The sequence below is a fragment of the Malaclemys terrapin genome, chromosome 7 (assembly GCF_027887155.1).
Source record: "Malaclemys terrapin pileata isolate rMalTer1 chromosome 7, rMalTer1.hap1, whole genome shotgun sequence".
Classification (NCBI taxonomy): Eukaryota; Metazoa; Chordata; order Testudines; family Emydidae; genus Malaclemys; species Malaclemys terrapin.
In genome coordinates this window covers 10957061-10976557 of record NC_071511.1, presented here as the reverse complement: position 1 = coordinate 10976557, position 19497 = coordinate 10957061, and the positions used below count along the sequence as shown (strand labels likewise).

At 44.4% G+C, this 19497-nt stretch overlaps 1 protein-coding gene across 6 annotated transcripts in view; it reads left to right on the top strand.

Moving 5' to 3' along the window:
- The window catches only part of SHQ1 (SHQ1, H/ACA ribonucleoprotein assembly factor), a 110846-nt gene that overhangs the window by 63545 nt on the left and 27804 nt on the right, over positions 1-19497 (top strand). For all 6 annotated transcript variants that reach the window (XM_054035935.1, XM_054035930.1, XM_054035932.1 and 3 more), the window contains one exon: positions 6667-6787. In XM_054035935.1, coding sequence (XP_053891910.1) covers positions 6667-6787 — 121 coding nt within the window. The remainder of the gene's footprint in view (positions 1-6666; positions 6788-19497) is intronic.

The following is a 19497-nucleotide window of genomic DNA, read 5'->3' as shown; positions in this document are numbered from 1 at the left end:
CACATTCCTGGTGGCTCCACACTGTCCAAAGTTTGTGTTTCTCATCCTTCCAGGTGATGGGGTGGGTCCCAGTTTACCCTCCGGGGGTTTCTGGTCATCCACTTGACACATTCTTCGGCCGATGGATACTCCTTTTCTAGGCTGGCACCTCCCTAACCATCCATGTATATCAAGCATTCATCAGCATACATTCCATACCTTAACCATATTTTAATTTACTGTCTCCACCACTTTCAGAGTGTGTGCTAATTCATTTGAGACTCCGGGCCCTTTAATCACAGAGGGTGGGGGACTGTCCTAGGAGCCATTGAATGAAGTGAAAGTCACTTAACAGCTTATAGTGTTTGTTTACATTGTATCAATTACTTCAAGAACAAAGTCAGTTAACTTGTTTGTAAGTTTTACATAGTAGTAAAAATATCTTTCACAGGATAGATATAATCAATGGTTTCTACAGACAGTAGCTTACAAGTTTTAACAGAAGACCCAAGAGATTTTTGTACTTGGTGAAACTGTTGGATTTTAAAGTGTGGGGGCCAAATTATGAGGGGGTCACTGTCTCTTGGGGGAATCACTGTTAGTACCTTCTTTAATATCCCTACACTTGGACAGAACTTAACATTGTGAATATCATGGTGATAGGCCAGCAAATGAGTTACACTTTCTAGAATAGCTACATTAAGGTGTGGATACTATTTTTATGTGCCTCTTATTTATTCTTTGAGTATAATCCCTATAGATGTGCATGCCTCTGTGCACTCTTGATTGGAGACTGCAACGTAATGTCCACCATCCCACGCCTGCAAAGAACAGTGCCTTGTGCTCTGAATGAGGGCACATAGGGAGGCGTGAGCCGACCACCACTCAGTTCCTTCTCAATTGCCTGCAGCTCAGGACAGAGAGTTCTGCTGTATTTGCCTTAACTTGTGAATTCCCTACTCCCATGATCCCTTTCATGAAGAACATCCTAGGGAATGTACATTGTAGGCCCAAAGATTGACTATCTCTGAGCTCCCTTCCCTTATCCCCCTCTCCAGTGGAGTTATTGGAACTTATGGGGCCCTACAGCAGCCAACTCTATCGGGGACCTAAGTGACAACACCAGCACCCACTGGTACCATGTCACCTACCGGCATCTCTAGACTGTCCTGTGCTACGTCACACGTTGGTACCACACACTTCTCTGGTTTGGATGATATACAGGAGGAACAAGAATCTCAGGTGGAGGAGATTTCACCTCCATCTCTGGATAAGGTGGTAATGTCACTACTGCCCTCCCACGCTGATGATTTTAAGACCTTCCAGGATCGCAGGAAAAGGCAAGCAGACTCGCTTCAGATCCTGCTGGAGGAAGTGCGAAAGTCTAAGCATTCCTTGATGGATATCCTGAATGTCAGTCCCCAGGGAAAGATTGCCATCACCTCAGTGAGGTGGACAGGGGAGCTGGGAATGCTCATTGTGAGCCCACGATGTATCACCTTCTACAAAGACATCTCCATCCTTGCTTCTTCCCAAAGGTTTCCTCGGAACATAACATTAACCAGGAGATTCACTATCCGTTTTCTACTCAAAACCTCATGCCTCTAGAGAAGAATCAAACCTTTGTTCACTGTGATAGGAGGGCCCTTGCTTTCTATGTAGATAGGACTAAATCATTCAGGCCTCTCCTAGACTATTTGTATCAGTTGCAGATAGGATGAAGGGCCGGCCGATTTCCATACAAACTAAGTGGGTTTCGGGTTGCTATGAAAATGCCAACATGCATCCCACCTCACAGAGTAACCGTGTATTCTAAAACTCAGCCCACATCGACAGGGCTACTGAAGGACATTCCCATAGGAGAAATTGGCAGGACTGCTATTTTAGTCTTCCATCTATACCTTTGACAAACATTACGCCATTTTACCTGCTTCTAGCAATACCACCACCTTTGGTGATGCAGGGTTTTGAACTATTCTGGACTTACCTCCTCAGCACTTCTCGATGGGTTACTGCTTGGGAGTCTCCTATGGTGGCGCACCCATGGGACATATACTTGAAAAAGGAGAGATTACTTACCTCATAATAACGAGTTCTTCGAGATTTTTTTACCTGTGGATGCTCCACCTCCCACCCACCTTTTGCTCTACTGCAGAGTTAGGCTTCAAGGTCAATAAGGAATTAAGTGCCGGTGGGCTTGCACCTCCCTATATGCCCTTGTCAGAGCATGAGGCACTGCTCTACACAGCCGTGGGCCTGCCGACACTACTTTGCAGTCTGTGATAGAGAGCACAGATCAGAGTTCAGGAACCTACTCAGGGCATTCATTCTCTGAGGAAAGAATTGACTGAAAGACCTTAATTAACAGGCTCTGGAGGGAGTTAAATTTACCTGGCGGGTTGCTGTAATGAATGCACTTTAGGTATGGATAGGAGAACAGGCTCCAACAAGTCCCCTTTTCTCTCCCCAAAAATGCAAAAGAAAAGTGGGATTGTGGGACAAGAAAGCTGTTAGAAATAAATTAGATTGGAGGTGACGGGCAAGAAATGAACATACAAAGCAAATTTTTTCTTTCACACTGGAGGAAACTCTGTTGAAGTCTGGACTGTAACTAAAAGCAAAATATTCAAGGGAGGAGAAAAGACAAACACCCACCAGAGGGGAGAAATATTAATAGGTTAATTTAAGGTTATATATTTTAATTGAGTTCCTTCTTTGAGTAGTGTTCCTATGGGTTCTCCACATCATGATGTGTGTCTGCCTGTGCACACTTGATCTGCAATTTTTGCCAGCAGTGTCTGTGGGGTCTGCTTTTGTGCCATGCAAATTCTCATGTTCTGGTACAAGACTATATAGGGAGGGTGGGACTTGCTGCCACACTCTAGTTCCTTTTCAACCATCTGCGGCTGGAAACAGAGCATTGTGGTGTCAGTTAGCTAACTACACAGCTTGCTACCTCTTCCCCTTAAACTTTTATTTTCTTTATTTTATGGGGGGGGGGGGTTAAGTTTGTACTTTTTTGGGATGGGATTTCTCTCTTCCCTTCGTCATTTGCCCAGTCTGAGCCCTTGTGTTTTAGTTTTTGTTTTGTTTTGGGCCTTTATCTGTGTCAGATAGTTAAGCCGCCTTGGCTTCCTGGGAGGACTCGCATCCCTTTCAAATGTAAGGGTATGTCTACACTGGCAAGTTTCTGTGCCACAAGTTGTATCACTTTTATTAAAACGCTGGAATTAAACTGCTGTTGCATGTCCATACTGTGCTGCTTGTGATGTTGGCGCACATCCACATTAGCAGCTCTTGCAATGGCAAAGACAGCAGTGTAGTGTGATAGCTATCCCACTGTGCAACTGGCTGCAGGGTGCTTTGGGAAGGGTTTGCAATGCGCGCGCGCACACATCCCTGCCTCTATGTTCAACAACAGGAGCATTCCACATTAATGGTTTGCTTTGTGTCCTGGAGCAGATCAGCACAGCACGCAATGGCTGTCAGAATCCGTGCTTTGAAGGGGGAGGGACGCATGTCTCCAGGGCAGCCGAGTTCAAACCAATGAGCAGAGCAGTCACTTGAGGCATTATGGGACAGCTCCGGAGGCCAATTACAGCGCAGAACGCAATCAAGTGCCTACCCTGGGAATAGAGCGCTGGAGCCTCTGCGGAAATACCCTTACGACTCTCATCGAGGCGGTTCTTTTGCAGCGCTGCAACTGAGGAGTTTCTGCAAACAGAGTGGCTTGGCAGTGTGTACACGTCTGCAGTTTGAGCGCAAAAGCTGCTTTACTGTGCTGAAACTTGCCAATGTAGACAAGGCCTTAGATCTGTTCAGGGTTTAAAAGCAGCTCTAAGAAATTGAGGGAGGACAGACTTAAACGCCTGTTGGTTGAGTGAGTGCTCTGAGACCCATGGGGTACAATTCACTCCCTGTACCTTGGACCTGGTTGCTCACAGACTCCTGGTGACCATGTCCGTTGCAATGGTAAGCAAAGACCCTGAGGGCCCTTCAGAACCATCCAGACCCTCAGAGGGTGGGATAGCTCAGTGGTTTGAGCATTGGCCTGCTAAACCCAGGGTTGTGAGTTCAATCCTTGAGGGGGTCACTTAGGGATCTAAGGCAAAATTGGTACTTGGTCCTGCTAGTGAGGGCCGGGGGCTGGGCTCGATGACCTTTCAAGGATATCTCCAATTTAATTTAGAAGGAAAGGACACATTCTCCAGAACAGGCTAAGAGAAGGGGAAAGTTACCCCCTCGGTCTGGATCTCAGGAGACCTTGCATCCTGGTTCCACTGAGGCTCCGATCATCTCGTACTGAGAACAGAGCATTGGCTAAGAAAACCATGCTGCATACTGAAAAGCCATCAGGTAAACAACTTAGAACAGCACTAGCATCAAAGCCACAAGGTCTCTAGAGCCACGCCAAAATCATTGTCAGTGCCATCTTCTGTAACCAGATGAGAAGGGCACACCACTTGCCTTTCAGTATCCTCTCCAGTACCGTTCAACATAAGGGCTCTTGAAGCTTGAGTCCCCGGTACCATCCAAGCTGCTATTCAGTGATGATCTTTGAATCCTGGAAGGATCTGAAATGATTTTACAAACTAGTCAAAATTTTCATCTTTCATTGAACACCTGCCTTAGGATCAGAGGGAACAATTTCATGCCTCCATAAGAGAAGGGCAGACAATTGCCAAGATGTCTCTTTGGGCCTCTCTCAGTGCTGCTGATACAGCTGCACATTCCATGGATAGGGCAGTAATCATGCCCCAAGTTTCTTGGCTGCCTCTGACTTCCCTGTCAGGTATAGAATACAATCAAAGACCTTCTCTTTGGGGGAGAGCACGTGATAGTGATTCTTCATATTCTTATGCTCCCAGGCAACATTACAATCTTTGGGTGTCTATACATCCCAGACAAGGAGAAAATACAATAGATTGCAGATGCCTCAATGTCTTGCCCAGGCCACTGCCAGCCCTGAGAACTGCTGATCTTACTCGTGGGCAGTCACACAATGTATTCCTTCTTTTTCTTTTTGCCAGTGTAAACAATATGCGACTTGAAGGACAGTGTGATGAAAATGAAATCCGTGACAACATCCATTTGCGTCGTAACTAAACAGAATAGAACTGTAACAAAGCGTACTTCCCCTTCCTCGTCCCTTAGTGTACTGGATGGCTCCTGACTTTGTGAAATCATTGCAGCAATGTATAAATTGGGTATGAAATGAAAATTCTTCTTTCTATCTAGTGTACCAGGACACTAGACAAATGCTATGGAATCATTAAGTTGATGTGCTGTTTGCTGCAGCAGGGAACCAGTCAGAAAAGCAACCAAACCTCCATGAATATCAGTGAAGTAGAATCAAGGGATACGGGGGCATTAGAGAGAGACTCTCACACCCAGTTTGCCCCCCTCTTTTATGTGTCATGAAAACTTTTAAAACTTGTTTTATACTCTTTTATTGTTGTTGCTAACTGCAAACTGTTCTGGCTGGCAGTTTGACAGCTAAACAAGGTTTTCACTTACATTGTCATTTTTTAAAGAAAACGGATCTGCTTCTTTGCAAGTCGGAATAGTCTGTCTTCACAGATGTTAAGGATGATAAAGTTTAGAAGTTATAGTTCAGCCCCATGCTTGTGCGTCTTAATTTTATCTGATACTCTCTCTAGTTTTCTGTTTGACTAGTTCCCTTCCAGTGCAGCATTTCTCCAGCTTCTCCACACCCGCCACTGTACAACTTCTCCTTCCTCGTTCCCCTCCCCTCCGGGTAGACACACTCAGACTAGCGCTTTTCTGTGCAGAGGTACTTCTTAAAAATCTTTGGTTGGACAGCAGGGGGAGCTCTACAAGAGATCAACTCAGATCTTAATTTTTTATTTAAAGTGTAACCTTGCCAAGTTAAGATTAAATAATGTAGGAGGAGCTCACCCCAGCAGGGGGGGCTGGTAGACTCCCTCTGCACACTTGATATTTTTTATTAGCCATACTTGTTTTCACTGTCTAAAAAAACCCTATTTTAAAAGTGTTCTCACTAGCACTTAAGCCTTAGTGGTTTTGAGGCTTTTGAAAAAAGGGTGCAAGGAAGTGCTAAGTAATTAGGAAATGTTTGTAGCTAAACATCTGCTTTGCAGAAATGGTGACATATGAAAGAAAAATGAAGCAGAACAGGTCTCTTCTGGTTGTGAAATAAGAAAATGTATTTCTGCTGCCAAATAGTCATCTTTCAGAGATTTATCCAATGTTTTTAAAATGGGATTTTTTTTAGTTATTAGGAATGTTTGATGATTTATTTTTTATCCCAGACATTTGAGCTGCCAACCAGTCTGTCACTAACAGCAGCAGGAAACAGTCTAATGAATTCTAAGACTCCGATCCTGCAACGAACTCTAAATGGGCACGCTTTCATTGACTTCAGTAAGGCTCAGTGTATTCAAAGGAGTCCAATGGAAGATAACTTGTGCAATTGGGACCTAAATCTCTCCTCCCTTTATTTTGTTTTTTAAATGAGAGGGAATGGGAGAATTCCAATCAAATGATCGAGGCACTAACTCAACATAATAAGGTAGTAAGATTGCGCCAAACCTGCCATATATATAAAGTGTTGCAATGAAATGTTTATTAAGGTGTCAAGTGTAAAATTGTAATGTTTTAGTTTTCATTTATTTATTTTTCAAAAAGCATAAATGTTTTTTCCAGGTAAAAGTGCTGTTTTGAAATGTCTGTTGGACATTCACAAGATTTTTCGAGAAAATGACCCTGCCTACATCCTTAATGATCTCTACATTACGGACTACTGTATTTGGATTCAAAAAACCAAGTAAGTTTTAAATCAGTTGCTATTCTGAGAGAGTTTTTAGCATATTGTATCCAGGAACAAGTGTTGATAATTTGTAAACTTCTCAAAATGGGAAAAAAAAATCCTTCCTTAAAATCATGAATGGAAATCTGTTCAATCTTTCACTTATTAAACTTACCTAACATGCTATTCATGCAAGACAAAAGAAGGCATTTTATTTTTTTAATAATGTTGGTAGTAGTAGAAGAATGGAAGGTTTGCTTTTAAATAAAAATATAAATTCCATTTGTTTGCAGACTGCTAAAACATAAGGGAGGTGAAACTTTATAGGAGTGTTCATGTAACTGCACAGAAATCAAGAAACTTTTTCAAGGAATTAAAATGATTAAAAAACATTCATGTAATATTTGAAAAGTTTGTGGCAACTCACAAATCCTGAATTGGATGTCTTGAGCTAACGACACACACAAAATATTTCATCTGCACAGAACAGCAGACTTAGGCATTTTACATTTACTGGTTGTACTAATTGGTTTCAGCACCTAGAATGAGGATTGTAGCACAGATCCAGCTGAATAAGTGCAATCTACACCAGTTTCTTCCTGGGGTAGAGAGGAAGCTGCGATGGAGGGTTCAGCTGGTTCGCCACCTGTCAATGCAGTGTTTTGCTGCTTGGAGTAAGAAGCAAATGTAGGGTACAGGAGCCTCAGTAGCTCCAGAATGCCCTGGTACAGTCATGGTTGTAAAATGTACTGCATGTGGATGTGTTAAAACTGCTCTGGGAATATCTTGCTGCTGAGGGCATGGTAATTGATATACAGTATAATATAGTATCATCCTGTTGTGGCTTGATGGTCTGTAAGCAACCTCTAAATCTTAGTCAGTAATTTAACACAGAGAGAGTCACAAGAAATTGTGAATCCTTTAAATCCACCAGTCACAAAAAGCAGATTATATTGGATGACTTGACCAAAAAAATTTCAGAGCAAATATTGGGGCAGGAAGGGAAATACGAAAGAGAATTTTTTATTTTGTATAAAATATGGATCTAACTTAAATAGGCTAATATTAAGGCCTTGTCTACACTTACCTCCGGGTCCGGCGGCAGGCAATCAATGTTCTGGGATCGATCCCGGAAGTGCTCGCCGTCAACGCCGGTACTCCAGCTCGGCAAGAAGAGTACGCGGCATCGACGGGGGAGCCTCCCTGCCGCGTCTGGACCCGCGGTAAGTTCGGACTAAGGTACTTCGAATTTGCGTACCTTAGTCCGAAGTGGGGGGTTAGTGTGGACCAGGCCTAAGTAATGGCACATCTGAGTTCTGAGGGTGTGTGTTTTGTATTAAAACATGTAGTTTGACATCACCAGAATGTCTCAATGAATAATAGTCCTGCAATTTACCACTGCCTGTTACTAAATGCTGTGTATTACTTGATTGTTTGTTCATTTGCTCTTCAGTATATTTTTTTAAATGATTAATTTTGCTCCCACTATGAAGAGTGGGGAAAAAAATCTATTAGAGTATAAAAGACTGTTTAATCCCAGTATAGCAAAATACTGCTAATTCAGTCAGTTTTCACTTCTTTGATTAGGCCAGTTTAGGCCAGTAGCCTAAAGAGAGCCACTGGAGAATTCATAAGCAGACTGAAGCTTTAGTGGAGAAAGTACAGTAAATGAAGACAGAGGTCTTTTCATGCATCTTTCACGAAGAAATGAGTCCTAGGAGAGAAGTATTGCTGCTGTCCACCTCAGTGAATATAACATCTAGCAAGCCAGTCATTGGAACTTAGCCTTTCTTCAAATGCAGTGGAGGAAAATGTAGCGTTGATATAAGGGACTGATGGATTAATACATTTACTGCAAGACACATACATTAGGTACCAGTTAAGCAGAACTGACATCCTCGGGAAAGAGGCAATTAAGCTATCTTACGGTCATAATGATATGGCACAATAGTTGCCTGTCATTAGGAGAGCAAGAGACAGAGGAACTGCAGAATCAATCTCCTATTTTTAGGCCCCGAATCAGGAAAGCATTTAATCATGTGCTTATGTCCTTTTCTATTCAGGATAACACTGAACCATAAGCTTGAAATTAAGCACGTGCTTAAGTGCTGGCCTGAACAGAGATCTTTTCTTGAATCAGAGCCTTAATGTTTTCCACTAATAAATGTTGTAGGAAATTGTTAGGTTCACATATGATTTCAAATAATATATAGGGGAATCAAAAATAGGCAATGGCTGGTCTGCTAACAACGGGGGGGAGGGGCACATCCTAATAGAATGATCACATGAGCCCCCTGTACTCTCATGCATGGTCACATAGCATCCCTGTGGCAGCTGCCGCAATTGCTTACCTTAAAAGGGTATATGGGGGTGGGAAGGGAGGGTGGGAATATTTAGGTATTTATAGCTATCTTTAATGAAGTATTTCATTCTTTTTGAAATCGGTTGATGATGCTCTACTTTTGGTCTTCATTTTATTGTTTTGTCATACCTGTTCTTTGCTCCTCTGAACACGCGACTAAAATGCTTTGTTCCCTTCTTCCCTGGGTGTTCCTCTGCTCTTGTGGCTGGCAGAGTCTGATGGTTCAAAGTCTATGAACGCAGGTCCTGTTTTCTTGCCTCAGATTTGTAAGCAACCCGTAATAGAGGCTGAGCCCCTTCTGTTTCTATTTGCTTTTACAGGTCTCCTGGTTCCTTTTTGCAATGAAAAACTTGGATACTTGTGAAAGCGGAGACACCTCCATTAGTTCTCCCTGGGTCTGCACCAGCAGACAACAGTTTGGGAGCCCCTGGTTTAGGACAATTTTATATATTAGTGCACTTTCAAATCCTAGATTAGAAGGTGTCTGGGAGTTTTGATTACACAAGGCTTCCAGTTTAAGGCCTTGTCCACAGTACAGTTGTGTATTTGTAACCAGTTATTGACAGACTCATCTGACCCAGTCAGAACACAGTTTGAATTATGTCCACAATGCAGCTTTTCTGATTCAGAGCTGGAGATAAATATGCTTCACATCTCTGCCTACCAGGCACTCTGCTTATGTTTGCATCAGTGATTTCTGGGAAAACCTGGGCAGTTTTCCGATGTTGCTTCAGCAGGGGAGAATGTGCCCAGAAGAAGCTGTGAGGTTTCTTAGGGTATATAGGACTGAGAGTCACTTTGTTACCCCACCTGCCTCCAGCGAGCGGGAGACTTGTTTGTGCTTAACTGAATGTCAGATCCCTGACACCATCAGCCTGTTTGCCACCCAAACAGTCTTCTCTGGGCTATGCCAGCCCTTATTTTGCCTTGAAGATTAACAATAGGTGCACCACAGTCCCTGAGCCCCTTTGAAGCATTCCACTCTAGTGGCCAGCCTCTTCTCCACCAAAAGTCATAGATATACCAGATTTGCTGTGCCCATGGGAACAGTGTACACCAGTTGTCTCCAACCTTTTTACGCCCAAGATCACTTTTTGAATTTAAGGGCAATCCAGGATCTACCCCGCCCTTCACCGAGGCCTCACCCCTTCCCCAAAGCCCCACCTTGCTCACTCCATTCCCCCCTCTCTCCGTTACTTGCTCTCCCCACCAGGCTGGGGCAGAGAGTTGGGGTTTGGGAGGGAGGGGAGTGCTGGCTCTGGGATGGGGACAAGGGGTCTGCAGTTTGGGAGGGGGCTCTGGGCTGAGCCTGGGGCAGGGGGTTGGAGTTCAGGAGGGCTTGCGTGCTCTGGGAGGGAGTTTGGGTGCAGGAGGGGGCTTCAGGCTGAGTCAGAGTGTTGGGATGCAGTAGGGGATATGGGGTGCTGGCTCTGGGACGGGGCTCAGGGCTGGGGCAGGGGCTTGGGATGCAGGAGGGGGGTATGGGCAGTGGCTCCGGGAGGCTGCAGGTTGGGTGGTAGAAGAGAAATGCTTGTGTATGATTTTAAACACAGTGATGTGATCATAGTTGAAAGCAAATGAGCTGTTGAACAAAATGGTGATATATAGGTAGTTGATAAGTCTGATTTGGTGAATACCATCTGATTATTTTGCTTATATTAGAGGTGGTTCTTTGCTGATCCTGTGTATTCCACTGTGGGTACACACCTGTCCCGGGATGGCACCAAGCCAGAAGCTGCTGTTCTTCTGGAGTTCATCATACATAGTTCTGATGGCACCTCCCCCTAGCAGTGGAGCCTACGTTCTTCTTTTCAGGGGAGTTGGATTTTATTGAACTGGGCTCACCTCCTCAGGGACAAGATCTAAGCCCAACCAGAGGGTCCAGAATTTCTTGGGTGCCTTTGCAATTCTACAAAGCTGAGTCCATGTGGGACTGCCATGAGGACTTCCCCAACCAGTATTTGACCCCTCACACTGGCCTTATTGGTGACTTTGGGGCCCAATAGAAACCATGAAGAATCTGTACAATCCCCTCAAGCATCATTGTGTCATTCCCCTCCCAGAGAGGAACCCAAACTTCCTCAAGAGGCTATGCAGGAGGAAAGAAGGAAAAAGAACCAGAACCAATGGTACCGGCGATCCCACCAAGAACATTTTCATTTTCTCATGACAAGGAGGTTGCTCCAGCCACACCTTCTCCACCTGATGACAACAAGCAGTTTCAAGATCTACCAAGGAGGGTGGCAAATGCATTCCATTTCCCCTTCAGGGGAGGTCCAAGAGACACCTCAGAGCTCCTGGACATTCTACAAAGGGCTGTACCTAATAAAATACCACACCGCATTAGTGATACTATTCTGGAGCCTGCCAGAGCTGTCTGGCAGACACCAGCAGCATGTGCCCCCATGCCTAAGGGGCAGAAAAGAAATACTCCATACCAGCCAAGGGAGCAGAATATTTATTTACATGCCCTGTTCTAAACTCTTCAGGTTTGCATGCTGTTACAGAGCGAAGTAGACAATATCAGTAACGTTTTCTCTCTAACAAGGAGGCTAAATGACTAGATCTCCTTGGGAGAAAAATCTTCACCTCAACCATCCAACAATTCAGAACATCAAATTATGAAGTGTTGCTTTCGAAATATGACTATTAATTACTCAAAATTAACTGAATTTGCAAACAAATTCCCACAAGAGAATAGTGAACAGTTCAAACTATTATTGGGGAAGGTGAAGCTGATTGCCAGATCCTCCCTCCAGACTACGGCTGATGCAGCTGACACAGCTTCCTGTTCAGTGGCTACGATAATCATCATGCATAGAGAGTTCTGACTCCACTTATCAGGATTCCCCAGGGATGGTCAGGCCATAGCAGACGACTTTGAAGAACTCAAGGGCTACCCTTCATAGCCTGGGGATATACACCCCAGTTTTCTCAAGGAAATTCCATAGGCCACAAACATAAAAACCCAGGCTGCCACCTCAACTCTTTAATGATCAGAGAGGATACAAAATCACCACAAAAAAGAGAGAGAACACAGAGAACCAAGCATAACACTCCGCTTCCTCCTTCCTTCCAACCACCGCATCCTGCTAAAAGGTTCTTTTGATGGTATCTTTGAGAGCTGTGAATCCATCCAGATGTCGCATCCTTCATCTGAGGACCCAAATACTCAATTTGGTGGCTGCCTAACCCACTTCTCCCACCTGTGGTAGACAATAACAGTGGTCAGATTGGGTACTTGACGTCATTCACTCCAGCTGTCTCATAGAATTCACTTCCTTTCTCCTTCCAAAGCTGCCTTCCCTCTTCAAGATCACCTTTCAAGAGAGGTTGCCCAGTCAAGAAGTAGACTCCTCTTGGGGGTCATAGAGCTGGAATCCCCTCAACACCAAGGGAAGAGATTCTATTCACAATATTTTCTCGTCCTCAAAGAGAAGGGAGGATGGAGACCCATCTTGGATCTCAGACAGCTCAATGTTCTTTATCCACAAAATGATGTTCAGAATGGTCATGCTACCATCAATAATTCCATCTATGAACAGAAATGATTGACTCACAGCTCTTAATCTGAAGGATGCCTACTTTCGTATAGACATACACCTCTTACACAGGAGATTCTCATGTTCATAGTGGGCAAGAACCATTACCAGTAGAGAGTGCTCCCTTTCAGCCTCACCACAGAACCAGAGGTATTTACAAAGATAGTCTCCGAGGTAGTAGCACACTTTGCAAGAGGTCTTCAATTTTTTCGTACGTGAATGATTGGTCATTGATGGGGGAAGTCATAACAAGAAGTAGCGATAACAGCTTCTTCCCTAATCAACTTCCTGGCATCTTTAGGAATCAGTGTGAACACAGAAAAGTCTGTTTTAGCTCCCACACAGACTGGAGTTTATTGGCGCAGCCTTGGACTTTGTTACCACCAAAACATATCTCCCTCATGACCCATTTCAAAAGAATCTTGTCCACAGACAGTTGTCTGCTTATGCCTGGTCCTTGTAGGTCACATGGCATCTTGCACTTGTGTCCTCTTTCATGAGACTTCTCTGTTGCCTACAAGCTTGGCTATGCACAGTCTGTGTGCCAAGCAGACGTGGCATAGACAAATTAATTACACTCCTTCCGGGGCGTAAGACTGGGCTTTGGGATACATCTACACTGCGCACTCCTTGTGGTGGCATGTAGCGTACCTACACTGCACACTCCCCTAGTACGAGTATAAATAGCAGTGCATATGGTGAGGCACTGATCAGGCAAGTCAAGACATGCCTGAATGCACCCATGAATTGCCTGCCCTGTCTACATTGCTATTTGTTCCTCTGCCTCCCCACTGCTGGGATCTTTCCACACTGTGGGGAAAGGCTCTGGTAGCTCTCTGCTGCTAGAGCCTTTCCCTGATGCAAGGAAAGATTCTGGCAGCAGAGAGGCAGCGGGGAAAGGCTCCTGGCAGCTGTCTGCTATCAGGGCTTGTTCCTGCTGCCTCCCCCCTGCCAGAGCCTTTCACTGATGCATGTAGCTACACATTGCAGTGTGGAAGTAATTTAGCTTTTCACTGTGGCATGTAGCTACACGTACCCTACACAGCTCTGCCAGAGGCGAACAGTGTAGCCATGACCTGATTGGACAGATAGAGACCATATATGTGTTGGAGTTCCATTTTCTCCCCCTCCACCCGGGAGAGCCCTGATCATGAAATCTCTTTGTTGGGATGGGGTGCCCATTTGGATGAGCAGACCATACAAGAAACATGGACTTCCCAGAAGTCCAGGATACACATAAACCTCTTAGAGCAGAAAACAGCTTGAGAAGCCTGCAAACATTTTCTACTACACCTCTACCTCGATATAACGCTGTCCTCGGGAGCCAAAAAATCTTACCGCGTTATAGGTGAAACCGCGTTATATTGAACTTGCTTTGATCCGCCGGAGTGTGCAGACCCGCCCCCCCTCACCCCCCCCGGGCACTGCTTTACCACGTTATATCCGAATTTGTGTTAAATCAGGTCGTGTTATATTGAGGTACCAGTGTACTAATACAAAATCATGTTCAGGTGATGTTGAACTATGTGACAACAGTGTTCTACGTTAGCAAACAATGGGGTTTAGAATCCCCCCTGCCTTTGTATAGAAGCGTTAACATGTGGAGCTGGTGTATTCACCACCAGATTACTCCCTTAGCAGTGCACTTCACAAGAGAACACAGTACACTAGCAGATAGCCTCAGCATGTGTCACAGATCACATGTGGGAACTCCATGACTTCGTGGTCCAGAGTGTTTTCCAACTATGGGGAATTCTGTCTTGCAACCTGTTTGCATCCCCAGGGAGCAAAAAATGAATAATGTACTGCTCCAGGGCAGCTTGAGGTCAGGACTCTGTGGGAGAGGCACTCCTAATCCTGTGGTCAGGACCCGTAGTGTATGCATTCCCACCCATTCCACTTTAATGTCGGGTTCTGAGGAAGAATCCAGCAGGATGGAGTGGTGGTGATCCTGATTGTGCCCCAATTTTTTAGTCTCCCCGTCCCATACAGTTGTCAGCATGTTCGCCAATGACAATCTAGTCCTTCTTTGTCTTTCTGATCCAGGACAAAGGCAAAGGCAGGCATCCCAATCCAGATTTCCTCCATCTCACTACATATTTGTATGGGCATCAGCACTAGAGAAGGACGTGTTCAAAAGTTGTCCAGAACATTCTCAATAATAGTAGGAAGAAGTCCACTAGAAAGTGCTACACTGCCAAGTGGAACAGATTCTCCATCTGATGCCAACATCATCTGTCAGCTCTAAAGGACTCTGACATCCCTATCATCCAAGGCTATTTACTCTCCTTAAAGGCATCAGGTCTGTCCATCAGTTCTATTCGGGTACACCTATCAGCCATTAGCAATCACCTGCCCATTGACAACAGCTTAATTTTCACCCATTCAGTGACTGCATGGTTTTTAGAGGCCTAATCAGGACTTTCTCACAGGTGACAAAACCCACTCGGGTATGGGATCTCAATGTAGTTCTTTCTGTGTTAATAGGGTTTCTGTTTGGGCCCTTAGCTATCTGCTCGCTGATGTACCTATCAGTGAAGGTTTCCTTTCCATCACCTCAGCTAGAAGGGTAGGGAGCTGAGGGCCCATATGGGTGATCACTGTATACAGTTTCTATAATGATAATGTTTCTTTGAGACTGCACCCCAGATTTACCACCAAGATCATCTCAGACTCCTTTGAACCAAGCAATTCATTTATCTGCCCTTTTCCTGAAACCACATGTCAGCAATGACAAGAGACTTCATTCTCAGGATGTATGCTGAGCTTTGGCACTGTAACTACAGAGAACAAGACTGTTGAGGAAATTGCCTAGACTGTTTATGTCCCTGGCAGGATGGATGAAAGGAGAAGTGATTTTCTTTGCAGCGATTTTCCAAATGGATCTCAGGCTGTTGCAAGTTGGCAGATACCCCTCCTCCGCAAGATGTGAGGGCTCACTTTGCCAGAGTCTAGGCGTCCTTGGTGGTCTCTCTTTGAGATGTTCCACTCACTGAATTCTGGAAGGCGGCAACCTAGGGCTTCGTCAATACCTTTATAAGATATGCATTGGTACAAGCATCCACAGCTGATGCATCTTTTGGCTTGTCAGCCCTGCAGTTGCCAGTGTGACTGAGATCCTTGCATCCTTCTCCTGTAATGAGCACTGCTGGTCAGTCACACACCGTGGAATATACTTAGGGACCACATATCTTGAAGAACTCCGGTTACAATAAGATAAGTAAACTCTCCTCCTTGGTCCTTATCTATATTTCCCTATCTATATTTCCCTATCTGCCTTCTTTCCCTCTGCTTAGGATCCTTCACTCATGATTCACTGTAGAGAAGGAATCAGAGTGGTCAGTCACTGCTGCCCCGTATACCCTCAGTCCACAGCACGTGGAGAGGAAGGTAGGCATGGACCATGGTCACTGCTAGGAAACATCTTCCAGACTCAGATGCATGGAGTGCATGTGTACCCACAATGAAATACAGATAGGGACCACACATCTCAAAGAACTCCAGTTACCATGAGATAGGTAACTTCTCTTTTCAGGCACTCCCATTTCAGAAGCATGTGGCAGTTACACGTTACTTTTCTCTCATTAGATTGTCGTCTTAAACTTTATAGGAAAACAGTGTAAGGCATTAGCAGATGCAGCCTGGCAGATTATGCAATTCATAATTTTAAAGCAAGGTTTACTTGCCTAGGAGTTTTCTAATGAATGTCTTCAGGTTGCTTGTTAAATTAGTACTTAATGCAATTACTACATTGAATACAAAAACCATGAGGAGTCTGGTGGCACCTTAAAGACTAGCAGATTTATTTGGGCAACACTTATACCCAAATAAATCTGTTAGTCTTTAAGGTGCCACCAGACTCCTCGTTGTTTTTGAGGATGCAGACTAACATGGCTACCCCTCTGATACATTGAATACACTGTATTGTAAGTAACTTTTGGTTTTTAACTTTCCATTTGTTTACTGGGGAGGGAGCATATTACACAACAAAACAGAGGGAGAAATAAATGTTAACTTAGTCTTCAAAAACTACATAGAGAATAGCGGAGGCAGCTCATAGTAAACCTCGGCAGGTGGTGTCAACATTTATGTTGAAAAGCCAGATGCAGCCAGATGGAAAATTGCATCTTTAACCCCTGAGGTCATAATGGCATGTCATCACTTCATTTGATCCCCCTGCTAAGTGAGCTTATCATCCACCCTGCTGTCATTCTTGTTATTACTTTCATTTCCATAATAAAATTACATTTAATTTGTCTGGTGTGCTTTTTTTTTTTTTTTTTTTTGGACAGTGCTTTTACAAACTATGATGTAGATTAGGGAATGATGGCTGCCTATCCAAAGCTGACTAAAAGACCAATTTTTTCTCCCTTTCCCTCCAAAATAAAATCATTGGGTCTCTACTGTGAAGGATATAGGGGAATGGAGAGAGCAGAAGAGCTGTGGGGTAACAATTGTTTATCTGGGAGAGAGGGGGCTGCTAGGAGCAAAGGAGTCTTAAGTGCGGATGATGTAGGAGAAGAAGGGGGCAGGAAGCACTGATGCTGAGAGAACATCCTGTGCATCAAGAGAAGAGACTTCTGCTCTGTGACCCACAGGAGTTTTGTCAGCTGTTGAAGCCAGGGAAGCACTAGTGGTTTTTTTTCTCACCTGCTCCTGCAGCCCTGATCTACTCTGTGGTCCCCCATCTAGCTCTTTTCTGCTCCTCTAGGCCCCGGTGTTCCCCTTGCCAAAAGATTGCTCCCTGTCCACAGTCTCCCCCATACCCTACTTTTTCACATGTCCAGCTCCTAGGCCTTGGTGGGGTAGGGCTCACAAGCATAATACCCAGAGTACTTGGGTGGCCTGATGTGGGGCAATTCTGAGTTGGATAAAGAGCCTGGGGAGGGACACTGGGAGCTGGGATTGAGGAGTGAAACAGACAGAGGGATGACTGGAGGTCAGGGAGAAAGGCGAAAGAGATTGGATGAGGAGCCAGAAGGGAGAAACCGAAGCTGACTGGGCAAGGAGACTGGAGATAAGAAGTTGGGGTGGTGAGAAACTGGGACTGATTTGGCAAGGAGACTGGGACTATGGGGCGGAGAGGGCTTGTGAGAAAGATGGAGACTGTACCCAGGGCTGACGGGGAGTGGGGGTGGGAAGCCGGTACAAATTACCGGGGCCCGGTGGTCCGGAAGGAGGCCCGGCTTTGTCGGCCTTGTTTAGCTGGTCCGCCCTTGCTGGGAGGCCCGAAAAAATTTTTTCACCGGGGCCCAAACCCGCTCTCGGCGGCCCTGACTGTGACCCAGAAGGGGAGACTAGGGCTGGCTGGGCAAGGACACTGGGATGAGAAGCGTGAGGAATGGAGACTAGTACGAGGTAGGCAAGGAGACTGGGACTGGGATGAGGAAAAAGGGATGAGGGAACGACAGGACTGGGACAAGGAACAGATTGGAGTGATGTGATAGAAAGATCAAGCCTAGGTGGAATAGGCGGAAGGGTCTGTTTCCACTAGAGCGCACTCTATTTCAGAGGTTGGAATGGAACCTAAGATTCTTAACATTCCTTTGCTGTCAGCAAATATCTGAACCCCACTGGCGAAGTGTATGTCTCATCTCCTGCTAATGCTGGCCAAAATAGAAATTGACAGCCTACTAGTTACCCTGTTAGCTCAAGTGGCAGAGGTCTGACTGAATTTGAAGGTTCCAACTCTGCTGAGGAACCTTATGTATGTCAATATGATGGAGATAGTTTTTCATATGTAAGTTTCTAGGTTTTTAAAAAAACAATGTTAAAAGAACATTAGGGTTTCAAAGTAAAACATTAGAAAGTTAGCAAATGCCAGAATTAAGGTTGCTTGTGCAACATTAATTTGGCCTTCAATGTGTGTGCACATTTGCAATAGTCTTTAATTGCATGATCACATAATATATTTTCCACAGGATTCCTGCCACATTTTTTGTAATCTTCTACTTTATAGCTGTCTCACTGAACTTTATGTATGCAGTGGTGGTGTAGCCATGTTGATCCCAGGTATTCAAGAGACAAGGTAGGTGAGGGTAATATCTTTTATTGGACCAACTCACTGAACTTTACTTAGTCCCAAACTTTATCATATCATCTGGAGCTGCTAAATTTTGTGCTGTTTTGTAATGTAAATATACTTCCATGAAGAAAGCAGGTTGAGACCAGCAAATTTATTTGACTTGAGACGAATACCCACATTAGAACTCACCATTGTTTGTATGCCTGTCATCTTTGTGTGGATACATAATAAACTTAAATCCCACTTGATTTGAAATTGTTCCTGGTAAACTACTTAGACCAGGGGTAGGCAACCTATGGCACGTGCGCCAAAGGCAGCACACGAGCTGATTTTCAGTGGCATTCGTGCTGCATGGGTCCTGGCCACCGGTCCGGGGGGCTCTGCATTTTAATTTAATTTTAAATGAAGCTTCTTAAACATTTTAAAAACCTTATTTACTTTACATACAACAATAGTTTAGTTATATATTATAGACTTACAGAAAGAGATCTTCTAAAAACATTAAAATGTATTAGTGGCACGCAAAACCTTAAATTTGAATAAATGAAGACTCGGCACACCACTTCTGAAAGGTTGCCGACCCCTGACTTAGACTGATGTAAGCCCCTAGATAGGTATTTATTTTAACTTAACCCCACAAACACTTCCTGGTTGCATGGCATTGTTTATCTTGCACAAAGACTAGTACTTGCCGGTATCCATTTAACATCTCTTCATTAACGCCAAGACTATAATAGGGTTCAAAAAAGAACTAGATACGTTCATGAAGGATAGGTCCATCAATGGCTTTTTAGCCAGG